The sequence below is a fragment of the Clarias gariepinus genome, chromosome 10 (assembly GCF_024256425.1).
Source record: "Clarias gariepinus isolate MV-2021 ecotype Netherlands chromosome 10, CGAR_prim_01v2, whole genome shotgun sequence".
Lineage (NCBI taxonomy): Eukaryota > Metazoa > Chordata > Actinopteri > Siluriformes > Clariidae > Clarias > Clarias gariepinus.
In genome coordinates this window covers 18,291,878-18,317,520 of record NC_071109.1, presented here as the reverse complement: position 1 = coordinate 18,317,520, position 25,643 = coordinate 18,291,878, and the positions used below count along the sequence as shown (strand labels likewise).

General features: G+C 35.9%; 1 protein-coding gene across 1 annotated transcript in view; it reads right to left on the bottom strand.

Annotated features, from left to right (window-relative positions):
* The window catches only part of kdrl (kinase insert domain receptor like), a 40,852-nt gene extending 15,507 nt beyond the window's left edge, over positions 1-25,345 (bottom strand). The window contains exons 1-23 of the mRNA XM_053505723.1: positions 24,864-25,345; positions 16,771-16,852; positions 15,698-15,894; positions 14,975-15,096; positions 13,954-14,113; positions 13,694-13,830; positions 12,584-12,881; positions 12,078-12,159; positions 10,971-11,167; positions 10,326-10,447; positions 9,560-9,713; positions 9,307-9,443; positions 8,996-9,167; positions 8,784-8,901; positions 8,514-8,677; positions 7,025-7,181; positions 4,996-5,110; positions 3,610-3,715; positions 2,238-2,522; positions 1,866-2,012; positions 1,520-1,648; positions 530-636; positions 61-196 (exon numbers count right to left, since the gene is read on the bottom strand). Coding sequence (XP_053361698.1) covers positions 61-196; positions 530-636; positions 1,520-1,648; positions 1,866-2,012; positions 2,238-2,522; positions 3,610-3,715; positions 4,996-5,110; positions 7,025-7,181; positions 8,514-8,677; positions 8,784-8,901; positions 8,996-9,167; positions 9,307-9,443; positions 9,560-9,713; positions 10,326-10,447; positions 10,971-11,167; positions 12,078-12,159; positions 12,584-12,881; positions 13,694-13,830; positions 13,954-14,113; positions 14,975-15,096; positions 15,698-15,894; positions 16,771-16,852; positions 24,864-24,927 — 3,388 coding nt within the window. The 5' untranslated portion in view covers positions 24,928-25,345. The remainder of the gene's footprint in view (positions 1-60; positions 197-529; positions 637-1,519; positions 1,649-1,865; positions 2,013-2,237; positions 2,523-3,609; positions 3,716-4,995; positions 5,111-7,024; positions 7,182-8,513; positions 8,678-8,783; positions 8,902-8,995; positions 9,168-9,306; positions 9,444-9,559; positions 9,714-10,325; positions 10,448-10,970; positions 11,168-12,077; positions 12,160-12,583; positions 12,882-13,693; positions 13,831-13,953; positions 14,114-14,974; positions 15,097-15,697; positions 15,895-16,770; positions 16,853-24,863) is intronic.
* Between the last annotated feature and the right edge of the window lie 298 nt (positions 25,346-25,643).

The window sequence follows — 25,643 nt, the reverse complement described above, 5'->3', positions numbered from 1 at the left end:
TTGTTTCCGTGGTTTTCGTAGGTGCTTTTATGCTGGGACTAATGTCTATGTAAAACTCACCCAGTCGGAGACGGTCTCTAGGGAACTCCCATTTGCTGCTGTCATAAGGTAAACGATCACACTGTTCATTAAGTGGCATCTCGTCAGGATCCATGATGATGGACAGGTAGCCTGTCTTCAGATCTGCAGAACTTGGCTAAATTGGAGTAGAGGTTTGTATTTTATTTTATTTTATTTTATTTTATTTTATTTTAGGCTCTTACTGAATAATTGCGATCATAAGAGAGCACACATTTCATTGTGGTATGTAGCCATTTCTGTTGAATAATTATCATTATGAGTCACCAGGAGAAAGCAATAATATATAACTGCTTACTCGGTTAAATTAAATATTATGCTGAGTAAAGGCAAACCTACCGATTTGTAATTTGTGATATTTTTTAAAAATGCTCAGTTTTTAAAACTTATGATAATGGCGAAGCAGTGTTTTTCTAACCCTTAAGGGTTTAAAGCCTTACTGTGTTGTTACCTTTCTTAGCTTGCGGATGAAGAGAATGAGCATAATCCAAAGGAGTGTGGCAGCAACTCCCGTGCACACAAGGATGATCACCTCAATATTTGGCTTGCCTTCATCGCCTGAGTTAGAAATGCACATACCAGTGGTTAAGCTGCTGACTGTAAGCCAGCTCCCTAAGGCGTTTTGTGACTTTGTTTACATTAGATCATTTTGTTTTCACTCATGTTGTATACAGTATGGACACATGGCATTCCTTATGCATATGTGTTTATTTCTGGAAAGCACACTTCCTCATTAATTTCAAAGACCATGCTCTGTGATCAGTTCTATCAAAAAATCCAACAGTCAACATACAAACAGCCATTAGGCCTTTTTCCCCAAAAGGCATAAAACAAACAATAAAACAATTAAAGCACATTCCCTGCTTTATTTGAATTTGAATAAGCTTAATGAAGGCACACATAAATATCCCAAATTCATTCATTTAATCACACCAGATAGCTTGTGCCACTAAGAAAACGGAGGAGAATGTTAGTGACCGCCTGCGGAATCATTTGAAAGGACACACTGAGAGAAGAAGCTGCGTTGTGCCATACTGGTCACCATAACTGATCATTTGTCTTCCCTTAAAGTGTTTCAAATTTCAAGGCCTATCCTACTTAAAAAAAAGCTGTACTGCCAGTCATTAGTGAAGCTCCTTGCTGATAGCACAGAGGTCAACTCCCAAGTGAGGGACCCTCTCTGCAACCCCTATCATAAAAAAATGCTTTGGAATTTGTATTGCATTCCCACAAACCTCAGACTCTATCTCATGGGATAGCTTAAATATTGAAGTTCTTCATCCAAGTCACAAAAATACACAGAGATTTCAGCTCATCATGAATTGTTATGTTGGCCTAAAAATGGAGTTGCTTAAAATACCATGTCTATTTTGCAATTGTATTTCACAGACTACAGTTAATAGGAAATAGGAAGTTGAAGATCAGTTAATTTGGTACTCACCCAGTACAGTGATGACTGCACTAGACGTTGCCACACCGATAGAATTACTGGCCTGACACTTATACATGCCTTCATCCTCTTTCTTCACCCTCTGGATGATCAGGTCCCCATTTTGCATCAAAGTAATTCCTGCAGAATTTTTTTTATTACTTAGGGTCGCTTGTACATTTAAAAAAAATACTTTTACCACATATAAATGTATCCATTAAATAAGGAATTAATATTAATATTCTGTATTACATATTATATTCATTTAGTTAAAAACTAAATTATTGAAATTATTAAAAATACATTTATTTTTAGTGTGATGGAACAGTGTGACATTTAAACAGAAGTTCATCTTTACCTGGCCCTTCTTTGATGGGAATATTTTCCTTGTACCATGTAATAGATGGAGCTGGTGCACCATGGACCAGACATGTTAGGGTCAGAGTACTGCTAGTATTCACTTCTTGACTGGTCAAGTTCTGTACAAACCAGGGAACTTGTCTCTCTGTACAAATGGTTAGACAGTAAACAAACTAAATGAGATAGATACATCTAACATAGACTGTAACAAGTATGTCATATTAAAAATGCTTCATACTGTATGCACTGGTGACAGAAATAGACTTCTTTTAGAAAAGGGGCATGTACATTATAACCCTTATATCAGAAATCAAACATGATATTATGAATTTATGCAGAAGTTGAAACTTTGAATATGAAATATGCTCACCCTGAATGATTAAGTTAGAAGTTGTATTGACCTCAGTCTCAGTGTAGATATTGAATGCTCTGCACCCATAGCCGTTTGTGTGGTTTCTAGAAACATTCTTTAGTCTGAGTAATAGGTTAACAGAATAAGAGCTGATCTGCATGTCACTGTGATCCTGAACCAGGCGACTTTGTGAATCATACCAGCTTAGCCTATCATAGAGGAATCGTGTGCCCTGGCATATCAGAGTGACATTATCTCCCTCAGTCGCATTTAAGGGTTTAACCTCAAAAGACTGTGGTTGATCTGGAAGACAGCAAGAAGGAAGATTTGATTAAGGAACTTTTCTTTTGTTGTATGCAAACGTATACAAAGAATTTTTTACCATTGATTTTCTCTTTTTTTAGATCCTTTAAAAAACAAACTATATAACAATATTTCAAAGACTATCCTAGTAGTAGAGAACAGGCCTGGTTATATTCTGTCCCACACTGCGACACACTAGGCTGCACATCTTCATTATGGAATGTCAAATGTGCAGTTATTTCCTGTTTCATCCTTACTAATTGAAAGCAGGTTGTTGGCGGAAGGCGGCAGAGATGGCCAACCTGAAGTAGTTACAATAGGAACCGGCTGAGGCCAAGCCTCAGGGGAGCTGGAACACGCTTGTTTATTCACAGTGCTGGAGAGCGTCTCGAGTTCCGTAAGAGAACACAGCTGTTATTACAATTCGGTCCTTCTCGACAGCATTCCTGTGGTCAGACTCGTCCCCACCTTGGCACTGCACATTCTTTAGGCCACTATATTTTCATCTGGTCCCCTACAACCTGCCAATGCTTTTAATTTGCTCATTTCTGTAACACCTTGTCCACTTTCTATTTTGGTGATCCAACTCCATCTGTCTGTCATGCATTATAATTAATTCTTTCCCATTGATCTAATCTAATGTTGTATTTCAAATTAAATTAAAGAACATTGAAGAACATTTGAACCTGTTCAGCTATCTACAATAGTGAGTCACACTGATACAATGCATTCAGAAAATGGGTAAAAGCTACTCGGCCAAAAGTAAATTTTTTTCAGGAAGTGAAAATCCTCACTTTACAGAATATCAAATGTCAGCAGACTTTTTTTTTGCTTCTGTAATCTCCACTGATGCACATGGTTTCAATTATTGCCTCTCATCCTGATTGCAAAATACAGCGTGGGTGTGCCAAGTATATTTCTGGGTGTGCTCAGCTATTCATTATGTATGCATAATCTCAAATAAACAAAATTGCTGTATTTTTGTTTATTTTTCAGCTTGTTTAATCATACAATAACAATCAGCAGGGACCCATTAAAACATCTGTTGTTACTATACAGCAAGAATACACATAAATAAGTCACTTACCATTCACATAGAAACGTATATTCATTTCTTTCTCTCCAAATTCATTCCTGGCTTTGCATTTGTAGACACCTGACACACTAGCTATCACAACCAGGGTACTTATTGTCTGTAAAAAATAAAAAAAAATCGCCATATTTTACATAACATTTTGATATAATGTTTCACTAAAAGCCATAAATTCATTTCTACTAAGCACTAAGTAATATGGCAGTGTGTTGGTGTCTTGTCACTTCTTTGTTTCATTCCTGCACTTAAATTACAGAATTTAAAAATATCATTCAAAAAATGATTTACTTCAGGCTAAGTAAATATACCTTTCTCTTTTGTGTCTGGCCTACAGGTTATTTGTTTAATGTCAAATGACAATTGAATTTTATTACACACAAAAGTATGCTCAGTTGTTGTAGCAGACTCAAGAGCTTCAATAAAAAAGTAGAGACATCACCTCAAATGTATGCTGCCTCAGCATGTCTCAATGTAATGTCTCAAAATGTCTTAGTATGTCTACATCCAAGAAGAAAACACCTGGCCTTTAGGGGGAAAGGCTTTGTAGCCAAGTAGTTACAAACAAGTTCAGTGTGCATATTTGTCACTAGGTATTGTCACTAAGTTCATCAAGAAGAAAGAAGGGAAGTGGAATTCAGAATGAGGCCTGATGATTCCTTCTTTATTGTTTTGGCTCTGATCTGCAGTATTGAACACCACTGATTAAATTTTGAGTAAATCACAAATTTATGTCTAATAAATAAATGTTTATAATAGGAAGAGGAAAAGTAGTTTGTCTACTATGTATACCTACTTTTAATGTATGGTATTATATTGTAGAAAATACATACAGTATTTTCATGTTTAACAAATCTTCCAAAAGAATAGAATTTCCAATGCTTGTGACTCCATTCAATGCTATAGCCTGGGGTTCAGGCTCACCGCCTCAATCATAAACAAAATCTTTTTCGCTCCACTTAGTAGTTTCAACCCATTCAGAAGTAGAAACCTACCAGTGAATTGTTGACTGCTGACAAAAATTATGGGACATCAAAGGGAAATTTACTCTCAATTAATCATAATGTTCAAATTTGGTCTTCATTAGATTCATCATAGATTTATATATTTGGTATCATTAAATACCTAGTCCTAGTAAATATTGCTTACATGCTTATGGAAAATGTTTTGTTGTATTGCAACTCGTTCTCAGAGCACATGACATTTACAGTATGTTGTTAGATTATTGGCCATTATCAGAAAGTAGAAAAAAAGTGTCAATTACATGTACGTTTGATCCTCACAAATTGAATATGTGTTACCTTTAGATTGACAAGTACAAGCAAGCACAAAAACATCAGAAATTTTGAAGATCCTTATTTGTAATAAGCATTTAAGTCATACCTTGTTTCTGCCATTTATCTCCTTAGTAACACTGGACACGTCCTTAATCAAGTTTGCTGGATATGAAAAACTGGTACTGTCTTTGACATTTATTGGAAGTTTATACAATTTGCACCTATAAGATATGAAAAAATATATCGGATTAGAAACTGCCCATTTTAATAAATGATTATATCAAAGCATATAATGAATCAGGATTGTTTTTTTATGTTTTTATTTATTGTTTTATAAATTCTGCTTTACTCAGACACCACTAGTTCCTTTTCCTTCTTGTTTTCGCAGAAAGCAACTTCTCAGCTTCTCAGAACTTAAGTCACATAAAGAACAATTGCAGTACATAGACAAGAAAATGGAAGTGCCATTCAGTCATGATGTTCCGAGAAGGATATGCTAAAATTCAGCCAAAACAAGGTTCTATTCTACATTTCCTATCATTAACAGGAATACTACATTTAACTAATGCCACTTAAGACCATATGTCTTCCAAGACCACCAACATATGACCAGTTGTTTTTCTACTGATTTACTGTGTGCATGACAACAAAAGGTTATGCTATATCCTTCTGAGGAACGTAACAATGGGATTAATGAGACTGGAGCCAAAGAGGAAGCGGTAGCATGACAGGATGGGCTGAGGCATGCATCACTACTTAAAGGAAACGCCCCCACTCTCTGGCTGACTAAGATAAGGCTGACTCTGAGACCTCTTTGACTGAACATTTTGATAACTTTTGCTTATAAGAGATCCAAATAAATTACTTACCACCACACACACCAGTACTGATTACCACCCCTCTTCATAATACACTTACTATACCCACTTACACAATCATTAACGAAGCAAAAGTGCAAACAGCAATACTTTAATATAATATATTCAAATTATATGATTATTGTGGGTTTCCTTTTTTGTTTGTTTATTTTGCTGAGGCTAATGTGATGGCAGAAATTCGGTATGTTGACAATACTGATCCCACTGTGTCCCAAATTTGTCAAACAGTGCTTTGAAAAGAATAATTATTTGTAAGGTACAGTATGACATGCTGGACAACTTACAATTTTTACCGTGAATGCTCCAAGATCTTTCTCTTAACATTTCCATATATCTAACCCAGTTACTATTTGACTTTATTTGAAGTTTCATTGAAAAACATACATATTGTCATGTGATCAGTAAAGTCAGTGTAATGGCTGGGAAAAAGGCCAGCTGGCATAAACAAGCTAAATTTGTTTGATGGACTTTTTGGAGATTATTAAAGCCAATAAAAAGAACAGTAGTCTGCCATCACAGTTACCCTAGTAGTCATGGACTTTAGTAGTAAGGTTCTGTTGTCAACTATCAAATGAAATTGTAAATGGATCTTTATTGTTTTTAACATTTCTCAGGATCTTGATAATAACGATGTTTGTAATTAAAAATGTTTTGTATGCAACTCTTATAGTAATATTAGTACATATTATTTATACTAAGCTACGTATTCAGTATCACATTTCCCAAAACAGAACTGTAGACTGATTAGTCCACTTTTGATATAACTGTGGAAAGTGAATTTTTAGTGTTTTGCAGTAAAAAAAACCTTATTTTTTATTTTTCTTGATTTTGCAAATGCCCTTGTAGAATGATTACTATATGTTTGGGGCACATAGATACCACTTAGCGTTTTTTGCAGGTTTACTAACACGTCGTCATTTAAACTGCACAACATTTACATTTACATTTACATTTAGGCATTTGGCAGACGCTCTTATCCAGAGCGACTTACATTTTTATCCCATTACACATCTGAGCAGTTGAGGGTTAAGGGCCTTGCTCAAGGGCCCAACAGTGGCAACCTGGTGGTTGTGGGGTTTGAACCTGGGATCTTCTGAACCGTAGTCCAATGCCTTAACCACTGAGCTACCCCTGGCCCTGGCACAACATCATTATCCTGTTTGGCTCCACATAGCTAATGGCTAGAAATTGTGAAATCATTCTGAACATTTGCTAAATTTAGCTAACTTTATAAAATTTCTTGCAATACCAACTCACTGTGTAAGACTGTGATCAGGGTGACATGGCTGCCACAGCCATGTGATAGTGGGCCTTGGGAATCCAAAGACAGTACAGGTAAGTTGGTGCTCCTGGCCGAGCTTGTAAGTATGAGGACCTGCTGGAGCCACCTCTTCTTCAGATATTTTGGGTTTCACTGTGGAGACCCACACAATATGGAATTCCATAAAATAGAAACTTGAGATGGACGCAAAAAGGTTATTAGAAGTTGATAAAAGAGAACAACAATTAAAAACAATAGGATTAATGAGTGTGGAGGCCAAAGATGAAGTATTAGACAAAAAGGACATGTATCACCACTCAAAGGAAAAGCTCCCACTCACTGGCTGTCAGAGATAAGGCTGACTCTGAGACCTTGCTGGCTGATAACTTCTCACCTGTATGATTATGAGAAGCCTGAAGAAACCTTAACCACGACACACCGACACTGATGATCACCTCAGTTCATACTTTACAGGACTGATTATAATCATTAACTTTGCAGTCAGCAACACTTTAGTATGGAATTCCTTAAGGGAATTTTAAGGATATATGTTTTTTTTTTGCCTGAGGCAGCTAATCTTTTTCTTTGTTTTTTTAATGTAAAAAGAAATATTTTGGTATTTCTCTCCAACAATGAAAATGATTTTGAAAATTTTGTGCTGACACCCAGAAATCAGACCTTAACGCATGCAGTATGTAGCATGTTTTCACTGTCACAAACTGGTGATCAGAAATTGGGTACTTTGATGTCACAGACCCCTTTCTATCCCAAATTTGGCAAACAACACTCTTGAAATAATGATTACAGTGAAACCTTGGATTGCGACCACCTTGGTCCGCAAGTGTTTTGCAAGACGAGCAAAAAATTGAAATAAATTTTAATTCGGTAAATGAGCAAGGTCTTGATATACGAGCAGTATTGTAGGTAATCATCTCCCAATGATCGATCTCAGTGCGCGTGCATAAATTGTATAGTCAATATCCAGTGAGCATATACTGTTTAGTGTGTGTGTGTGTATGTGTGTGTGTGTTTGTGTGTGTGTGTGTGTGTGTGTGTATGTGTGTGTTTGTGTGTATAAACACAGCAGCCACCTTCCTCTTCTTCTCCTCTCTCTAGTCTCAATCACTACAGCCACGGTTCTTTTCAAAGGTAAAGTGCAGGTTAATTTGTTTTATTTTTTCTTCAAATTTTGTAAAAATTATTTTTATATAAATATTTTTGGCAGTGGAATGAATTGTCTAAGTTAAAAAATATTTCTTATGAGCGAAATTTGCTTTAATATACACGGGTGCTTGGACATACAAGCACGCTTCCAGAACAAAACATGCTTGCAATTCAAGGTTCCACTGTACTTGTAATTAATGCGAAGCCACTAAGAAAGTCCATGTGCTTTCACTGTTACTGTCCATCATGTCCACACATAAACCACCCACACATTTCTCCTATAGTTAACCTGTAGGGTAAGGTAAAGAGAAAGGCACTTACTAATGACCCAAAGTCTGTAACTTATGTTCTTGTGAAGCCCACTCTCCCTGCTGGATAAAGCAACAGTAAAGACTCCTGCATCCCTTTCTTTCGCTTCATTGATGATGAGGTCATAGCCCTTTACCTCAAAGCAGGATGAGTTGATGGGGAGGCCATCTTTATACCTATGAAGATTTGTTGAAGAGACATTCAGAGAAACTGCATTTTATTTCTTCTGACTATTCACTGTGTTACAGATTGCACTTGGTTATAAAATAGTTTTGTACATACCACGCTATTTCGTCTGGCTCAGGCAGAGCATCAACCTGTGGTTTAAATTGGTAATTTTTACCTTCTTCAACCCTAACAACCGTATGTGTCCCATGGGTCACATTGAGGAATGGATGCTCTGCAAATTTGTAAAAAATAAATATAAATATCTCTTATTTTGTAAAATAATAAATATAAATTTATACCACAAAATGTATCCATCACATACTTACCATATACAGTGACATTAACAACAGCAGTCTTCTTATATCTTTCTTCTAATGTTGCTGTGCAAATATACTGGCCACTTTCCTTCAGAGTTATACTAGATATATTTAGTTCACTGGTCATTTTAATGATTTTGGCAGGATCACTTCTTGACACATGTGTAGAATTATGCTTGTTCTAGCATAAAGAGATGCAATTAATTGTGATCATTTCCCCTGTTTTTGATACCCCAAACCAGTAAAATTTTATTGAACCTAAAACAAACTCAGTATTATATGTTAGACAAAAGGATAAAAAAAAGGATTAAAGAACTTACATGTTTAAATGGAAATTTCCAATCAAAATTAATCCTGCCATTGTATGTGGTTTCTCCTGAACAGGTGAGTTTTAGAGATTGTCCAACTAGGAATCTTGGACGCTTGTTAGTGATGTGAACATTATTCAGAGTATTGGCTACATGCAAGACAAATGCATACTGTTACATGTTGAACATCACAAACACAGAAATTGGCTTATTGATTCAATTTGACCATTGTATATTTGAGATCATTAATATTAAAGACAATTACCATAACGGTGCAAGAAGTAGTGCAATGTATCCTTTTTTCCATTCACACTGGTGGAACATGTGAAATAGGTCATCGGCGGTTTCAGTGGAATCTTAAAACCCACTTTTGGGTCCCATAAGATGAGTTCTTTGTCAGACTCTTCCAGGGAATAATCCTAAAAAAAAAAGATTTAGTCTTAAGGTCATGCAACATTTCTTTCTCTATGTGAGCATGTTAGGTTAAACTGAAACTTAGTATTTATTTAGGGCTTTGGGGTAGAACGTTACTGTAAGGTGTAAAACATCTAGAATATAATTTCACATTTTTGCTTGTTACATATTTTTTGCTTCTCATGGCTAGAAAAACCAGTAAGGTTTATGCATAAATTGGTGGTATTTATAGTGTATTTAAAGTCAGTGCTTCTATTCTGTATCAGAAATTACTACCTATTTCCTGTTCTTAAAGGAAGTAAAGTGGGTGGCTCCAAAACTCCTCTCAACTTTTTTGCTGACATCTGTCAATGTCATTCAAATGATTCAGGAAATGTTTAAAGCATGTGAGAACCCTGGAGATTTACAGTCTTACATGCTTACATGCTTACATATTTCTTTTAATACCCCATTGTACTAACACATTCACCCCATTCAAAAAGATACTTAAAGTGAAACCACACACTGCAGTTAATGACACCTAAAAATCTTGATAAATAATAAATGGTATAATAAATCCTATTATAAAGTATAAACATGTGTTTAAAATGTTTGAAATATCAAAGAAAAATACTCACCATTTCCAAAGTAACTTTCTGACTGGGAGATGTTGTCCTGCAAGGGATCTCCAGAGACGTTTGTTCTCTGTATACATACAGGACTTCCTCTCTGAAGGTCGCTACAAATGGATGATCATGATCTGTGCACAAAAAGATGCACATGTTTAGTATAGATAGATAGATAGATAGATAGATAGATAGATAGATAGATAGATAGATAGATAGATAGATAAATAGATAGTCTGTCTAATTCCGTATAATAAATGTTTCAGTGTGTGATCATAAACACAGTATATTATTTCAAAAAGACCTCATTGCCAGGTTGGCTATGCATGTACACAGCCACTGACTGGAAAAATCACAGCATCTAACATGGTGCTACTATTTCTGCCTTTGTATATGTTTCCATGGTTGGTCCATTTAGTTTTAATGATTTTATTTATTTATTATTTTTTACAAACATTTTACATGTGGAATGTAGCAAACAAAACCAGCATAAAACACATAAACAGTTCCCCGCAGATCAGAGAAAAAGTGTTATCTGTCCATGTATATCAAACACATTTTCTTTAATTCCAAAGGAACTCAAACTATTCATGTTTTCCCAAAATGGAAAGACTCTCTCTCTCTCTCTCTCTCTCAGAAAAATAACTGAGAACTTACCTTTGACAAAGACATATGTGAAACTCTCATGTTTGCTGGAGTCGATGTGACTGCAATTGTAATATCCCGTGTCTGTGTACTCCAAGTTGTGTATTATCAGCTTGCTGCAGTTTGCAGTTAGTTCACAAGGTTCCACATGGACCCCTTCAGAGGTGGAATTCCTACTGGCAAGCTTCCACTGTACCTGAGCAGACCCCCTAATCCAGGGATTAATTGTGATTTTTAAAGATAACATATATGAACATTCACAACACAACTAATCTAATTCCCTATTTTAAATATAAATATTAGATATTCATGCTATTGATTTATTTTTAAGTGTGCCATATCTCTCATTATTAATGTCTTGCATTCTGATTTCTGACTTTCCCATGGGAACATGCCTTTCCTTTGATGGTGGGTTTCAAGAAGAACATCAAATGTACCATGAATAAGATACCAGTAGGTTAGCCTTCACACTGAGGGGACACCCAACTTTATTCCCTTATAATGAGCCAAAGAGAACAGATAAATCAGAGACACTAAGGACACATGCCCTTGTAGGGACGCGTCACATTCTGCAGGCCCAGAAGGGTCAGCATTCCTGACATAACTGCAGCATGATGCAATTTTCCATAAATATTCAATAAACATGAATGTTTTATTTAACATTACTTCCAACATTTAACAGCAACTGGAATGATATAAACAAATGAATTCACATCACTTGGTTCATGGTGACACTGAATGTGCAATACCCTAGGCAAAAATTCTGTTTGCATCTGTTTCAATTTAAGTGCTGTGGGCAAATTAAGCATTTTTAGATTTAAGAGAATTAATAAGCATATTCAGATTTTAAAAAATATTTTCTGGACCTTTGCCAACAATTTTTTCGTTTGAAGTGGACTTGGTTATGCATCTCCATCTAACTTAATGTGACATGTTTGATAAGTGTATTCATTTAAAAAAAAAAAAAAAAAAAAGTGTTTTTTCTTTTTTTTTGTGGTGTCTGAAAAAGGATGATTCTTTAGACATGACAGCATATATACATTTTCATAGTAGACATAAAAGCTTTAAAATGACAGTTGCAGCTTTGAAGGCTGTGTGTCACATATGAGAATGCAATACCTGCAGATGAGTATGAGGGAGCTTCCAGCAGACTGCAGGTGTGTGTCTTTGGGAGGATGCAGCTGTGGCCGTAATGCCATCCCTGCAGGAAACACAACACAGCCAAGACATTCAATACAAGTATTGCTTAATTGTGATTTTCTAAAGTAAAACCACTGAATGATGCATAATTGACCTTGTACTAGACTACTGTAAATTCTTAAAAGTCGATGCATATAAGACTTTCTCTGAGAAATTTCTTTTCTGCCCTCTAAATAAGATAATAAAGGGATTGATCATTAAAAGCTAAAGGTGATCAATCAGAAGGATTAGTAAACCCAAAAATTGCTATCAAAATTCCCTTACAGCACATAAGATCCACCAAAATTGACTTCTGTTTAACATCCAACTGAGGAATAGAGGAATTATAACATACATTCTATCCCTGTATCCTAAGACAGTAATTTTCTGACAAGCTTTCTACAGCACCTGTGTTCTATGCAGGAAAGCTATCAGTTTTCCTTTACCTTTGTCAAAAAATGTGCAGCTTAAGTTCCTGTGAAGTCCACTCTTCATGTCAGATGAAGCAATGGTAAAGAGTCCTACATCCTTTTCTTTCACCTCCTCGATGAGGTTATGGTCCATTACCTCATAGCATACAGAAGCGCTGATGGGGAAGCCATGTACTTTGACCTTGACTGAAGCATGTTTCTTCAAGCCATTTAGTGTTGCTGTACAAATGTATTTTCCATTGTCCTCCATAGACACGTTTGGTATAATTAGTTTACTGCTCTTGTAAGTGTCTTGAATCCTGGCATGAATGATCTGACATACAGAGAAGCAATTTTCTTATAGTCATTACTATTTTCAAAAGTACATTATTCTTGTACATTTATATTTTACCAATCCAAAACTCAAGTATTACACAATATATGGCCAAAAGTATATAGACATCTGATTACTGAACATCCCATGACAGTATTAAGTTGTTACCATTTGCTGCTACAGCAGCCTCTTTTCTACTGGAAAGACCTTCCACTAGACTTTGGAACATGACTAAAAGTATTCATGCTCATTCTTTCCAGGTCATCCCAAACAAAACTGGTGCAGCTAAAGTCAGGGCTTTGTGGAGGCCACTCAAGTTCTTCCTCATCAACCTTGGCAAACTGTGTTTTTATAAAGATTTTACTTTGTACACAGGGCAGTGTCTTGCTAAAACAGGTGACAAATAAAGGCTTAACTAACTAACTAACTAACTAACTAACTAACTAACTAACCAACTAACTAACTAACTAATGTTTTAGAGGCAATTATTATACACATTTTAATGTATGCTGCCAATATTTTGGAAACAGCTTGACAAAAACTCTCACAATTATGTGTGGGTTCCATTTTCTTTCACTGGAACTAATGTACCCAAACCTGTTTCAGCTTATCAATGGCCCTGTTTTGGCAGTCTTGTTTTGCCATGGTCGGCATGGAAAAATGTGAGTTCCATAGATGCTTGGATAGTATTAGCCATATAATGTACTGTATGTGGGACAAAGGGTCTCAAGATCTCTTTAATAAACAAGGTGATGTATAAATAATTGCTTTTGGTAAAAAAATAAAAAAAAATTAAAAGATAAAAAACTTACAGATCTATTTTTAATTTGCCAGTCAAATTTAATCCTGCCATTAAATTTGGTGTGTACTGAACAGGTGAGGGTTAGGGTGTCTCCAACCAGGATTCTTGGATGCTCAAGAGTAATCCGTACATCTTCCAAAACATTGCCTGTACAGAACACATTGTTGGGTACCACATGAGTGTATACCGTTACACGTTAAACACAAATATTGGCTTTATAACTGCAGTATATGACCATTTTATATTAGATAACGTCAAAAAAGCACTTACTCAAACGTAGTACAATGAATGTTCTTTTAACTTTTGTTTGTTTGTCACTGGTGGCACATGTGATCATGTTGTAGCTTTCATTAGGAGCAAAAGGAATCCTAAAACCCACTTTTGGATCCCATATCACAGAATCTTTGACAGAATCTTTCATGGGAGGATTCTAAAAAAAAGGTCAGTCTTGAGGTCATCTATCAGTTCTTTTTCTATGAGAGCAACTTAAGTTCAATTGAAAACTGATACATATAGAAAAATGATAAGAGCACATAAAGTAGTTAAGGTCTATGGGACTGATAAGACATTAAACAAGTCTGGAGTACCATTTCACCTCTTTTGTTTATTGCTTTACTTTTGTTCTGCTATGATGTTAGAAAAAGAGGGAAGGAAGGAAATGGGTAGAATGCATGCCACAGATGTTCCAGCAGCAGGAAGGCCACACAGCAAATCTGTAACATCTAACTGAGAAATACTTCTCCATGGTGAAGCAGCATTGGTTAGAGCTTAAGAGCATATTGATGATTTACAAATACTGTGTAATGCATTTGACTTTATAATTCATTGTCTCATTCATTTATGGCGGCTAAATGGTTTTCCTACATATACTACATGATATAATTATGTATGAAATGCTGTTTTTATAATTAGCGTCTTCTATTCTGGGTGAAAATGTCTATAACAAATTTCCTGTTCTTAAAGGAAGTAGACCCATCTCATGCTTGCATGCATCTCTGTTAACGTATCTGTATACATCACAATGCTTTAGAAAATGTATGAAGAATGTAAACATGGAAAATGAAAATAGTAATAAAGTAACAAAGTCATTGTAATAATCTGTCTGCACTGTTAATATGTCAACTGAAAGCAGCCAGAAACTAATAAGCTGGAAATAAGGCCCACTGTAAAGCCACATACTGAAATTTATGGTAGCTAAATCATCTGATTTTCCTTATGATGCCATAATAGAACATTCTGTTATGTTTTTAAATATGTCTGCACAATAAGTAAAAGGTTAAAAAATACTCACTGTTTCTAAAGAAACTGTTAGATTAGGAGATGTTGTTCTGCACGGAATTTCCAGAAACTTTTCATCCTCATTTGTATAAAGGATTTGTTCCGTGGAGGTCTCTAGGAATGGATGTTGGTGATCTGTTCACAAAACACACATATGTACGTTATACATTTCCTGTGTACTACAATGTATTTATGCATATGTGATTCTCTAACTAGATGAGGCACTACTGTGATGCTCAATAAGAAACTGGAAAATATTAGCCATAGCACGTGATCATAAATATGCTAGTGCAAAAAGGCCTCATTGCTAGGTTGGCTGTTTTATGTTTTTATTTAAACCTCAGTGAAGTGCTCACTAGAGCCACACATTATGTACTTCAAAATGATAGATAGCTTTCACAATTGGCAACACACAACAACAATAATGTTGACAACAAAAATACCACGAACTAATATTGTGCTAGAATTTTCTGGCATTGTAAATACTCCAATAAATGTATAAGATATAATAAGATAAAAATGGATAAGAAATAATAAGATAAAAATCACCAACATACAGTATGAGGGATTTTTTTTTTCTATAAAATGACTAAATATAATGATGGTGAGCCCTGCTCAAAGCGATAAAAGAAGATTTCCTAAACTCTGAACAATATATCATCACGATCTTCTTTATTTTGACATTTATTCCAAGAAAAAAGTAAATGAACAAGCCAATTACCTATCTATAACTTACCTTTAACAAAGACATATATGGAACTCTCGTGTTCTCTGGAATTTTTGTAACTGCAAGTGTAGTATCCTGTGTCAGTGTACTTCAGGTTGCGTATCACCAGCTTGCTGCAGTTCCCAGTTATGTCACAAGGTTCTACATAGACCCCTTCAGAGTTTAGATTTCTACTGGCAAGCTCCCAATGCAGCTGGGTAGATCCTCTAATCCAAAAATCAATAATCACTATTATAAAACACCTGTCCAAATTATCTGTTTCAAATGCAAAATAATCACAAGGAGAAACAAAACAGTGTTTGTAGTATGAAACCAAACCTAAGGTGCACAAATAAAAAAAAAAAATCAGTTTGTTTCTTTTAACTGCCACACCAGTAGATTTATATTCATACCCATATATTTATGATATTTTATTAGAGTATTTGCAGTTAAATGTCTAATGCGTCCTTATGTCAGACTTTCACGTGGGAACGTGGCTTTTCTTGGATGGTGTGTTCAAACAACACATTTTTCAAGTAAGATCACATTAAACAGATCCCAAAAGAGCATCAAACATACCATGTCTGACATTCCAGTGGGTTAGCCCCAGACTGAGAGGTCAAACAAATTTAGTCCCTCATTATGGGCCAGATAAAATGGGCAAATCAGAGACATTAAGCGCACATGACCTTGTAGGGAAGTGTCACACTCTGCAGAGCCAGAGAGGTCAGCATTCCTGACATAATTGCAAGATGATGCAAGTCTCCATAATGTTTAATAAATATTTGTGTTTACTTACTCACTTCTTTCACCCTCCAGTACAAATTATAACGAAATAAATGAGACCATATCGATTGGTTCATGAACTGAATGTGTAATGCCCATTGTTATCTGTTTTAAATTAAGTGCTGATTTAAGATCTTAAATTAAAGGCTGAGATTTAAGATTATGTTCAATAAGCATTTCTAAGTTCTTTAGACATAAATTCTTTACATATGAAAGCGAAATGTGCCTCACCTACAGCAGTTGGAACAAAAGAAGTAGCAATAGTAGTAGTAGCAATAAAAATATCTGTAGCATTGCAGGGTTTGACAATACAGTACCTGCAGGTGAGTTTGAGGGAACCTCCAGCACGATGCCGGTATGGATCTTTGGCAGGAAGCACCTGTGGTCCCAACAGCATGCCTACAGGAAACACAACACGGCCCAAACATAATAACATTATTCATTTAGTACCAGAATTGCAATTGCAATGAGTAATTATCAAGTTACTGATTTTTCCCTACATAATAAGCCAGACTTAAATCTTTTTTTGTTATCTAATATATACGTATACCTACAATGCAAAACCATGAACTTCAACAAAATCCCTCAGGAGTTAACCACAGAGTATCTTTTTACTTCCTGTTAAAAAAACTGCTTCTGTGGAGCTAGTCTAGCCTTCTGTATGTGCTATTATTATTATTTATTTGTGAAAGATAACAGAGATATTAATAAACTAAAGAAGTACACTTGGTGTGTGGTCAGTGAAAATAGCTGACAGGAGAATTGAGACATGCTGAGGATAGGAAGCACTGTTGGGATCCCTGGTGTGCATTTTGTTTTCCCTCCTAAAAAAGAATGTGCTTGTTGTGTAAGGGTTGCCCACTAGAGGGCACTGTGTTTAGTTTGTAGTTTTTGTTGGTAGACTCAGTTTCCCAGAAGGCACCTCGGTCAGGTGATGCAGGTGCTCACCTGAACGAGGTAGCTCATTACTCTCCTTATAAATAGCTGGTTGTTCTGGGAAACTGGGTCGAGCATTAATGTTAATTTCAGTTTTGTTAAGTGGATTTTGTTTTGTCTTGTTCTCTTTTAGTTTGTTTAATTATAGTTGGCCTTTTGGTTTATGGAGTTTTAGGTTAGGTTTATATTTGTCTTTATTTAGTATGTCTCTGTGTCTCCTAGCAGGATTAGTCTCTAAGAGAATTAGCCTTTTGCGTTTCCCCTTATGTGTGAATAACCTTTTTCCATGTTTAGGTCTTAGTCTGTCTAGTCTTCTTGTCTGTCTAGCTCTTAGTCTGTTTAGGTACTAACCTGTTTAGCCACTTACCTTTAGAGTTCTTAGTCTGTTTCATATCTGGTCTGCTGTGTACCTAGTCTGTTCTTCTGTTGGGTCTCTAGCTACTAGCCTGTTCAACAATTAGTCTGTTTAGCTCCTAGCTAGCTTAGCTACTAATGTGCATAACAGCTAGTAGGCCTAGCCAAGCCTGTCTTGTGTGTTTGTGTAGCCCCTTGCATGTATAGTGTGTCTGTTTAGTGTCTTGTTTCGTCCAGTTTGTATCCCATGTCTGTACTGTATATTAGATTGTCTGTGTATTAGTTGATTGTTGTTTCTGTTTATAGTATGCTCCAAAGTTTGTCAACTTCCTTTGTTCATGTTTGTTGGGTTTTGTTATAATTAAAAGACTTTTTGTTACACATCTCCCTCTGCGTCTATGCCACCATGCCTACAGTCCAACACCTAACAGTTCGTAACATGTTGTGATTTTTATTTTGCAAAAGATGCTAAAATTAATATGCTATGAAATGGCGAAAGGGACAACATGGAAAGTTTGTCGCAGATGAAAAAACTGTCTTTCTAAATGCAGTTTGCCATCACTTTTTTTTTTCTCTTTTTTTTTTTTTTTCTTCAACATGTACGTTCTCTTCACAACTAAACATAAACGTTGATCAGATCGAATCAATACGTCTATAAATTTGACTTTCAAACTCTACACATATTTCAGTCCTGCACACCTACAAACATGCATAACCAATTAAATCTCTTGTGTGCATTGTAAAAGTAAGAATAAAAGCCCAGCTGCATTGGAAGAATGAACTAATCCAGCAATGTTGCTACTTAATACAAGCTTCCTCCCGATCTGCTATAACATTATTGTTGTTTTATACTCTATGGTTAGTTAAGGGAAGGGATATTACTTGTTTCCCAGACTTTACCCAAAACTCTAATTTGATTACAGCAATATCAGTGTAACTCCATCTCTTTGTGAAGCATTTCAGTGTTACCTGACCACATTTAATTAATGGAATTCTATTTCTAATTAAGTTGTAGTAGAATCTTGTTAGTTTAGTAGATCTTATGCTATTCCATAGGTTGATTAAAAGTACAATTTACAGAGTTTTGCTCTACATATGCATCAATTTGTATTAGAAAAGGAATTAATAAAGCTAAAATAAATGTAACCCTAGTCACATGCGGCCCATGTCATTTGTCAGTGTAATTCATTGCAGAATTTCATACTATATAAATCATCATTAAAAGTGAGAGTGGTGCATGAGGCTGTAACTGAGTGAGAGAGAAAGGAGAGTAGCCAAAGTGTGACTAGCTGTTTTGGTACCTGCAATGAGATAATTATGCACATTTGACAGATGCACACATTCCCTCTTCCATGAGTAGATTCACACAGATGTGGACTTGCACGCATACACTGGTGAGAAACACAGGACCTGAAGTCTACAAACGTTCAGCACTCATCCTCACAGATGGTCTGCTCAGCAGGGCCCCCAGCAGTACTTTAAAGGCATGCTTTCTTATGAATTTTCATCAGATCTGTCTCCCTGCATCCACCTGCCCCCTTCTTCCACCCCCACCTGCCCCTGACTCCTGGCCAGTGTTGACCTCAACAAGAAGCTTCGCCCCCTCTTCAACAGCTGTGGACTGCATTCCACAGAACAGTGTTTGAAAAATGCCAGAAATAGTTTGTTGCTGTGCTTCAAGGGACTTGGACTGTGGTTCCCATAGAAGCCTAGTAGAACTATGTATCCTAAATATATGTAAATATTCAGTTTGAATTTAGTCGTATTTGTAAAGCACTATTAACAATTATGTCATTGTTGCTAAGCAACTTTATGTAATCAAGGGAAATTTTGGAGGTTTGTATGAAAAGTGAATGTGTATAAATCAAAATGATCAGATGAGCAAGCCGAGGGCGACAGTGGCAAGAAAAAATTCCTGGGATGGCAATAGAAGGAAACCTTGAGAGGAACCAGACTTAACCGGTAACCCATCTCGATTGGGTGATAACGGATAGCAGGGATTGATCTGCAGTCATACTGTGTGTGTCACCACTATGGTCTGTTGATTCAGTATTTATTAAGCATTTATTGTACACACAAAACAGGTGATTTCACTATTTAGCCTGGCAAAAGAGTTGTGCTAATTAGAATAAGCTGGCTTAATTAATGGATGGAATAAATATATTGCAGGGTGTTTACTTTCTGAAGCTGGGGTGTTCACCTCTGCACAAAAATGGTTAAAACTAGGGAATTTTCAAGTGAATTTAATTTTTTTGTTGCAAATGTCTGACATGATCTTTATCAATGATCTTCAATCAAGCAGGCATGGATTGTGCAAGTGATATTCTACAGTTCTACTAATGTCTTTTTGACTCTATGCCCAACTGGATCCTGCAGGTTTTGAAGGATAAGGACTTCCTGCTATATCTTGAATGATATATAGAATTCCATAACAATTACTAATAATTCTCATTATCTTAATTGTCAATATTTTAAAATGTTTGCAAATGGCATCTAAACATTGAATTTCACTTTCGTCCCAATATTTTTAGCCACCACTGTATATGGAGTGCAGCATTCAGCAAGCTTGTTTGAGCTACAGTTCCACTCATTAAACTGCCACTGACGCTTGATGAGTGTTGCTCAGATATATTTTTCTTTGTGTAATGAATTTTTTTAACTTCCAAATTTTGTGTTCAGTTAAGTCCATATACTGTGTCATGAGAACCGAAAACATTTGATCCAATACATGCTATTAAGCTAATTAATTTCTAATGAAGCATTAAAGAAAAACAAAAAAAAGGTGGCAGAAAATGCAAACCAAATTATAGTTATTTAAAGTAATCCAAGAAACTAAAACCAGAATATGAAGTGACTCAGACCAGTGGAACTCTACTTATGCAATGTATGAGTTGTGGAATTCACTACTGCTATTCATGTTTAGTCATAGTTGTGTGTAAAGTGAAAATTTCACCTAACAGCCCTGGAATTGTTAGGGATAATGTGCGGAATTCCCTTGCCTGCAGTTCATTCAGGACTCCCTGTTCTTCCTGTAAACTTACTGTGTGATGCAGTGTGCCCGTAAAGGCATCTCAGAGGAGGGAATTATTTGTGAACACATGCGCGCGCGCACACACACACACACACACACACACACACCACACAACAATAGAGAATCACAGTTCCTGTAGCCTTGGCACAAAGTTCACTGACACTAAGAACAAAAGTGTTAAAAAGTTATAGGCCTTATAAAACAAAAAGAGTAAAATACAAGCATAAATTGTTTGCCCTTGGATACTCCCCAGAGAATGACCACCCCTATTTTGTTCATACATTCTGCTGTTTTATCATTGTTTCAAGGGAATGAATATGCCTAAAATATTTTACCAGATGGCAGGGCATTTATTTTTTTTAACACCTGTGAAAATATTCTGCCAAATCAGTAGAATATTAGTACATCTTAAAGACTGAGAGTTGATTCCTGCACACAAGCATATTGTCATATTTCATATATTATTCTACTGCAGGGTTAAGACAACAGCAAACAGAACAGACTTTTTATTAGCTTGTAGACCAGTCATTGGATATTGTTTTCATATAATAATAGTTTTCATATCTCATGTTTTATAAAAATTCAAGTAGAAAAACAAATGGCCAAAAAGTGTCGTCATAGTCAGATTTTACTAGAAAATACCATTTAAATAAGGATATACTGTAGACGATCAGGTAAAAGAAACAATACATAGCCTACTATATTCTTTAAAAATGGAAGATAATCTCATAAGCTCTTATAATATGCACTAAATCTTACAGGATTGGCATTGACTAGTGAAGCACATTTATCTTAAAATTGAAATATAAAAGTATGAAAAAGCATACTCATTTTGGCTCATTCTATTATAAGGACAATAAAATCCCCAATATTTATGCCAAATAAATCATGAGAGCTAGTAACCTTTTCACTGGTCTACTTCCACAATAATTCTGTCAGTCTGTCAAACTCTGGATGGATCAAGAGATAGCAAACATTAACATGTTTTGTAGTCCCTGTGTTGACACCTGCCTTTCAAATACAGGGAGACCCTGTATATGTGTGGTCTGCTCACACATTCCACTCCTCTGTTGAAAAAGGATCTGATTTTGAACTTGGCTGACCTCTATCTACTGTATGAATCTCAGCCGCCTGCACTAGTTCACCAAAGATTTCCACAGTGCACATGGAAAACCTTATGACAGAAGAAACTCGATCTTACATAAACAAGCTATACTACATCTGTGATTAAGATATAGCAATCAGCATCTGTCTTTCTCAATGTAACATTTACTTCGAGTGAGGTCTGTGCAGCAAAGTAAAATGATGACTCAAATTATGTATCGCTATTAATTGCACTTTACACTATGCACATGTTCTGTTTAGGCTCTCATAAATCTGAGCAACAAAGCATAATGACTTTTTCACAATACAAATCTCTATTTAAATTTGGTAAATGTCAAAGTAAGATACAGCATTACATTATTTGTTAAATGTTTTAAATATTTTGTAATGTTCCTTGCCCATAATCCTAATTTGACCTATAACATTTGGACCAGCTACGTATAGTCCTGGTTATAATGCCTAATATAAAAATAGCCTATTTTATTTTATCCTTTGATCTTTTATGATTGTTTGCATAGTTATTAACAGTATACCAGCAAGGTGTCCATATCTAGAGATCAAATACTATAACAAAAAATGCATACAAGCAAATTATCATTATTAGTTCTACACAATTAATATCATGAAATAAAAACTATTTATTTACTGTTGGTAAATAACAGTCTGAATTCTTAGTGGGTAGTTATGATTATAACTATGTTATAACTAAACTATGCTATGTGGTACAGTGTTTGTTGACATTTTTAATGGTCAGTAACCCTGAAGATGGTAGACAATTAAGTTCAAAGTACACTTTAATAGGGTTTACATTCTTCTTGTGCAGTCAGCTACTGGACATGTTCAAACAATTCAGTAAGAGACTGTATTGCCTCAGTGGCTGGAGGGCGTCAAAATGGGAAGTCACATTTCACTGTCATGTATGAAATAATATCAGCTATTGGTGCCATGGGCAATATCTTTACCAATGAAGCATAATCCTATAATGTCCCACTGCTAAATTAAATGTAAATGTGTCACAGGAAAGAGCAACGTTAGTTAGACTTAGTCTTTTTCTTAAATCTCAATGAGCAGGGTGATGAATACCCCCCCCTCCCCAAAATGACTAATTTACAGTAAATAGCCGTTCAGGAAGAACACTAACTATACTAAAGTATTTAGTAATGTACATTCAGCACTTTATCTAGACACAAAATTTAAAGCAATTATTTGAAACATTCCTAAAACTTGAATATAGGCTTAGGAGTTGGCTTTTATACCGCTGTAATCCTAAACAGGATAAAGCAGTTAGTAACAGAAAAAAAATGAATGAAATGTTCTTAGCTGGTAAATTAAATTTATTTTACAGTTGCAGGTTTATGCCAGCAAGACGTTTGATAACTCCTAATCATTTCAAAAGTAAATTAGTGGAAAAAATAAGAGTTGTTCTACAAACACAATGCAAATCCATCATATTCTAGCTTTACAGAGTATAGGTCTCACTGATAACTTTGCATCTACCGATCTTTTAAAATGTCAAAAATTCTATCAGCTAAGGATTTTGTAGAACAGTGCATTGACTGTTCATTTCATATGCAGCCCTTCCACAAGACAGAAATCTACTGAAATCCACAGGAGCATTTCACAGAGCAGCAAACTAGTGCTTGGTTTCAATTATTTGGCTAAAAAAAGACCTGTCAATTATTCCATCCACTTTTTATACTTGATTGTGAGCAGCTCTCTTATCTCCTAAACAATCATCTTGACTGCACCGCTTTTTGAGTTACGCATTTGGTATAAACAATGCATTTACTGTAGGTCTTCAGAAAACAATGGCATACCTCCTTATATATCGTAAATGTACGAAATTCAGTTATATTTTTCCAGTTATCTGGGTATGCGAGGAACTTGGGGAAGGAATCTTTATTCAGGTAGCGTGTCACATTTCCCTGACCTCTGTGGACCAGAACAATTCCAGGGTGCCTCCTGCCTCTCCATCCACTTCCTCCATGTGTGTTTCCCACGCTTGTCTTGTGGACAGTGAAGGAAATCTACATGGAAACCTTGTAGACAAAGCAGCAGGACCAAAATGGCTATAGGTGGGAGGAGTAGTATTTCCTCTGTTTGGATCGAAGCAGGGAGTCTCTTCTTGTTTGGACACTAAAAGGAAGAACTTGTATCTGCAGCATCCTAAGCAACATCCACCCTTTATATTTGTATTTATTTACGATATCAGGAAGCCAGACAGGCAAACCGCCATGTATCAGCTGTGTAATTTTCTTCTGTAGAAATTCTCTTTTCACACTGAACATTCCACACAATCATATGGTTTACGATCAACTTCATAACAAAAATAGTGATTTTTCAAACAATGTAGACTGTGGATGTCAAATGATGCAGAATATTCAGTAAGGAGATGTTCACATATAACAAGTGTGTCTAAATACCAAAAATAATCATAGTTCAGATTTGCCAGTGTAATGCCAATACATACAAGGTGAATGCTACTTAATGACAATATGTATAATATTTTTTTTATATGTTTTGAATCCACATTAGAAAGATGGACAGATCAGCTGTTGAAGAATTGTTCACCTACATTGTCTTATATGAAAACAAGAGCGCCATTTAAGACACAATTAGGCAGTTTGATAGTTTTCTTAAAGATAAGCAGGTCCAATGAGTTATTAAAGCACAGAATCAGTCCTCAAACTCCCTCCTGTGCAATAACAGGGAACTGCATTATCAAGCCAAGCACCTACAAAGTTACACAGGTGTTTAAGTGGAAAAATGGACCTGATAGGCTTGGTAAATTAGTCTGGCATTTACAAGCAGTAAACATTTACATTATTCACATTATTAACGAAAACTGAGGATTCATTTGAAAGTGCGTCCACCAGCCTCACAACGCCAACATCTCTGATATTTCGGGTAGCTTATAAGTGTCATACATTTCAAACACGGATAGAATAAATGAGAGATGATTGGATTTAAAAAATGAGCACTCACCACTTGAAGACATCAAGCTTTGAAAAAGCACGACTATGAAAGCCGCGCATTCTTTCGCAGTCATTTTCCTTCACCGTGTTTAGAGACGGGTGTCGGTACTCGGCGGTATCACTCAGTCCAGTCAAGCAGCTCCAACTGCGTACGTGCCTCCTTCCAGTGGAGCAGATTAATCAGTTAATGTTATTGTTCAGCGGATATCGCTATTATAACCTCATGTTTTAGATCCGACAAGGTAAATCCAATCACGCGAACAAGCGTCCCCAACTCCAGTGAAGAGGAGCCTCACGCGCAGGTGGGAGTGTTTTGTATGTATCCCTTTAAAATTGTCTGAACCAAATATAAGAAAATCTATTTAAAAGAAACTTCTATCATTAAACTTCTAATAGAATGACTTCACAAGTCTCAGGATGAAATATAAATATCAAGATAAAGTATTTGAGTTTGAATGAATTGAGAATGGCTTGAATAGTTCGGCTAGGCTGAGGCAGTGCTCTCTCAACTTCGGCGGCGTGCGCGTGGCTTTATAGAGGAAACACGGCGCAACGTCACACTCCACTTAACTTGGAGCGCGCGCTGCTGCATCCGTGGCCAGACTTACATCAGTCTCATATACCGAGTCTATTTAAAAATGTATTAGTAGACCTGTAGTTTTCTGTTGGCAGCTAAATACAATATTTTATTTAGTTATAATAACACCTGAAGATAGTTAGTTTTTGGAATGATGTCTACGGGGAACCAACTGTTGTCTTATTTAAAACATAAACCATTTTCTTCCTCTGG